Consider the following 4,631-nt stretch of genomic DNA (forward strand, 5'->3'; position numbering starts at 1 on the left):
TTTCTTCTCGGTTTTGTAACTTGTTAGATAGAATTTCTGTTTTGATTTTCTATGTGTAAAAACCGAAGCCATGAGTTAACTTTCTGATTTTGGAATTCAATTTTGATATGATTTTCAATGTTTGATTTGTTTGTGTGTTCTTGAGTCTTGTTAGTTGTCAACTTAATGGAATAATAATCTGATTTTGTGGTAAACGCATGTAACTATTGTCTTAATGGCCAATAAAGGAATACTTGCATGTTATGAGCTAGTAATTAGGTTTATGCTTTGTAAACTCTAATTCGAATAAGTAGTAAAGGCTTGCTTTGAGTCGAAATCAGATTATGCATGTAATGATAAGTTTTGACACGCTTGGATTTTCATGTTTATCAATTCTTTCTTGAACTTAATGATTTGAAAACGGATTTTCAACGCAGTTGCTTTGATTGTGTGATGTCGACTTTTCAAAATAAATTGTCTTGGTGCGTTGCTAATTCAATAGGCTTAAGAAAGAAAGTTAAAAGGGACATTGGTTGCTTTGATCTTTGTGTCTTGGTTGATATTATTTCATGATAACTAATAAAGATTAAGGGATGCATGAATATGTTGATCTTGAATGTTCTTGATGAATTGTTTTCGAAAATTCTTCTTTTCCCACCTATGTAAATAAAACGTTTTTATTCTTTAATGTTTTCGAAAATTTCTGTTTTTCAATCTTTCAAAACCCCCCAATCTTTTATGTTATGTGTTTTTGTATATTTGTAAATAATTAAAATTAACTTAGAATTTTTAGGTAGCATGTTAATGTAGTTAATAAAATAAATAAATAAAATGTTTTTAAAATTTGTGAATAGTGTCTCCATGAATAGTAAATATGTGTTAGTGTTTTCTAGGAATTAATTTAGTGGTTTTTAGGATTTTGTTTTGCGTTTTTTAGGTGTTCCTATTTTTTAGGGATTCTTTGGTGTTTTTAGGAAAAGTAGTTAGAGTTAGTTTTGACCTAGGATTTCTTGTTTGACTTGGTCAATAATTTGTTTCCTTGTTGTATATGGATTCCCTATGTGATATGGATTTGTAATTGTGTATAAATAGGAGTAGGATTTCCAAAACCTTTTCTAACTTAGTTTTCTCTCTAATTTTCGATCTTATATATATGTAGACTTGTATATTTGTTTTTCTCATTCCTTGCTCTCTAATTCGTGTGAACATGTATGTGTGCTCTCTAACTCTTTGTTGTTTCATAATTCTTTCTTGTAAACTTGTAAAATATTTTCGTAACCTTGTATATGTTTGTTCTTTAATTTCGTGACTTGTATATTCTTTTCTTTAATTTGTTCTCACATGTTAGCACCCTCAATCCCCGGTTTTGAACGATACCCTATTTGCTCTATACTAACGATGATATTTTTCAGGGTTTAAATTGACGATGCTTTTGCACGTATCAATTTTTGGCGCCGTTGCCGGGGATTGAAAAGTCTTCATGTGATGAAAACGCCACTACGGTATGATTTTGGTAAGGGATTACGAACTATTATGGAATAGGTGAAGTCTCTTTTGTTGACATTAGCCTTAACCCCTTATTAGCACCTAATTTAGGTCTCTTAAGGTTGTGGGCGGCTTTTGTTAACACTTGAAAAATGTCTTGCACTTAATTTTTCCCTTATCCTAGTAAGTATAGCCTATGTGAGATGGTGACTAGGAAGGGGACAACGTTCATGACGGGTTTTGAAATCAGAAAGGCAATCAAACGAGCGTAAACCACTATGTGGGAGTAGCTTGTGCCAAAATGGTTTCTACCTCTCGTGCTCGTCCTCCCCCGCACTGGCCATTTCAGTAAGGTTGCCCAAAGGATTTGCGAAGAAATATGTGTGGAGACAAGGACTTGGTCCGCACGTCCAAAACAATATGTTTTATTAAAGTCATATACTTAGACAATTTTCGAGAGAATTGGTTTTGGTAAGAAGAAAGTAAGTCATAACGGAATAGGTGAGAGTTCTTTTATTAATACTTGTCAAGCAACCTCCTTTATCAAGTAGGCGCACCTTAGTAACACAGGGTGTCTAGGTTGATTGGATACGAGAAGTGCATACAAGAGGGCGTAAACCACTATGTGGTAGTAGCCCCGCCAAAATCGTTCCTCTACTACCTGGCTCTGTGTGAAAAGAGTTACCAAAAGATTTAGGAGGGGAGACTTGTATTAACATTCGAATCTCTGGGCCGCACGTCTAAACTTTGACTTACACAATCTCTTATTAAAATTGGTTAATTCGAAAATTGTAGAAGATTGTAACTAACCACTATCAAAATTTTCGTTGGCCTTGTGTATACTTGCATATATGTGACGTTTTAATGTGTGTACCTTGGTCCACGTCTTGTTTATACTTTACTAACTTTATTCTTTTCTTTTACTACAGATCAATGAATGTCTGGATCGTCTGAACCACCCAAGTACACCAAAACGCCCCTTCACGTCATCCAAGAACGAATTGAAAGGCTAAAGCAGAACTCGGACATCTTTGACGTTCAAATCTCTACTCCACTTCAAATTCGTGAGCTTGAATTGGATAGTGAAGGGAACAGAGTAGAAGGAGGATCACAGCTTCAAACACTTCATCTGATCAATCACCACCACATACCCCACATTCACCACATCAAGAACCACCCAACGCCCCTCTCCCTTTGCTTTTACCACCACCACCACCAATGGCTCTCACCATAAGGCAACTCTCCACATCTGTCATCCCACCTGGGGGAGTGCCAACCTGCATAACCTACCCTGCTGCAGCTGAGGGATTAACAGCTGATTTTGAGTTGAAGTCTGGGTTGCTTCATCGTCTTCCTACGTTCCATGGACTCCCTATGGAAGATCCCAACAACCACTTGATGGAATTTCAGTTCATATGCACTAGCATGAAGCCTCAAGGAGCTGATGAGCATATTTTGAAGTTGAAGGCCTTCCCATTTTCGTTGGCTGACAAGGCAAAGCAATGGCTTTATGAGTTGCCTAGTGGACGAATTACTTCTTGGGGAGACATGATGAAGGCGTTTCTTGAGAAGTACTTTCCTACATCTCGCATCATCATGTTAAGGAAGAAGATAAGTGGCATCCAACAAGGACAGGATGAGTCCTACGCAGAATACTATGAGAGGTTCAAGTCTCTTATCACTCAATGCCCTCAACATGGCATGAAGGATGAGACCTTGCTCACTTGCTTTTATGATGGTCTCCCCCCTTTGGAAAGAGACATGCTAGATGCCGCTTCTGGTGGATCTTTTGTTGACAAGGAGCCTGCGGCTGGAATGATCCTTATTGAGAATAGGGCCTTGAATCAACAACAGTATGGGAGCTCTAGGTCCAAGACCACCACCACACGTGAAAGGGTCCATGAGGTAAGTACATTAGCTCAATTGGAAGAGAAAATTAACAAACTTACTACTCTTGTGTCTCAGGGAGCACAAGGACAAGTCATGGTGTGTGGAGTATGTTCTATGCAAGGGCATGTGTCTGATCAATGCCCTCAACTCGTGGAAAGTGGAGGACAAGAAGGTGTCAACGCCATAGGCTTCCAACAAGGGTTCCAACGTCCTAGGAATGACCCATATTCGAATACTTACAACCCTGGATGGAGGGACCACCCCAATTTTCGTTGGAAGGACAATGAGAATGTTCAAAATGCACCTCAAGGATTCCAACCACGTCCTCAAGGCTTTTATCAAAAGCCCCAACCTCCTAACCCTACTCCTTTTAATTCGAACTTTAATTCAAATTCTTCTTCTTCTTCTAATGATGAATTGATTCGTACTCTAACTAAATCTACTCAAGCTTTGATTGCAGGTCAAACTCATCATGGGAATCAGATCAATGGCATATCCACGGATGTGAATGAGATGAAGAAACAAATGAGTCAAGTTGTGGAGTTTATGGGTAAGTTTCATGAGCAAGGAAAGCTGCCAAGTGGTACCATCCCAAATCCTCACTTTGAGCAAGCCAAATTCGTCACTACAAGGAGTGGTAAGACCCTTGTAGATCCTCCAAAGCCTCCCAAGAAGGTCTACACGTCCATAATAGAGGAGGAGGATGACCCTGCAACGTCCAAGGCTCAAGTGACGTCTCCACCTTCAAATGCAAAACCGAAACCTCAAGGACAAGTTTCTAACTCTTTCAATTCGGTTATTGCTAATCCACCTTCTTCTCCCTTGCCTTTCCCAAGCAGATTTGCTAAGTCTAAGAAGGATGAGGCCGAACAGGCCATCTTGGAAACTTTTAAGAAGGTGCAAATCAACATCCCTCTCCTTGAGGCATCAAGCAAATTCCTAAGTATGCCAAATTTTTGAAGGAGCTTTGCACCACAAGGAGACAAAACCGTGAGAAAGAAGTGGTTAAGGTAAGTGAGAATGTCTCAGCTGTGCTTCAACGCAGAATGCCAGAAAAGTGTAAGGATCCAGGGAGTTTCTCTATCCCTTGTGTTATTGGAACAACTAGAATCGAAAATGCCATGCTAGACTTAGGAGCTTCTATTAATGTCATGCCTTATTCTGTTTATGAAGCCTTAGGTCTAGGTGAGCTTAAGCATGATAATGTTATTATTCAGTTGGCAGATCGATCTAATGCATACCCTAAGGGGTTAGTTGAGGATGTACTTGTGCAGGTT

The 4,631-nt window shown here is 39.0% G+C and overlaps 1 protein-coding gene across 1 annotated transcript; it reads left to right on the plus strand.

Moving 5' to 3' along the window:
- The first annotated feature begins 2,682 nt into the window (after positions 1–2,682).
- Positions 2,683–4,314, plus strand: LOC133711566 (uncharacterized). Its single transcript, XM_062137671.1, has one exon. The coding sequence runs from the start codon at positions 2,683–2,685 to the stop codon at positions 4,312–4,314; it is 1,632 nt and encodes a 543-aa protein (XP_061993655.1).
- The last annotated feature ends 317 nt before the right edge of the window (positions 4,315–4,631 follow it).

This window comes from Rosa rugosa, chromosome 5 (genome assembly GCF_958449725.1).
Source record: "Rosa rugosa chromosome 5, drRosRugo1.1, whole genome shotgun sequence".
NCBI classification, from domain to species: Eukaryota; Viridiplantae; Streptophyta; class Magnoliopsida; order Rosales; family Rosaceae; genus Rosa; species Rosa rugosa.

Excerpts from the sequence above, each read along its gene's own strand:
- LOC133711566 (XM_062137671.1), top strand. The coding sequence starts at position 2,683 with ATGGCTCTCACCATAAGGCAACTCTCCACATCTGTCATCCCACCTGGG.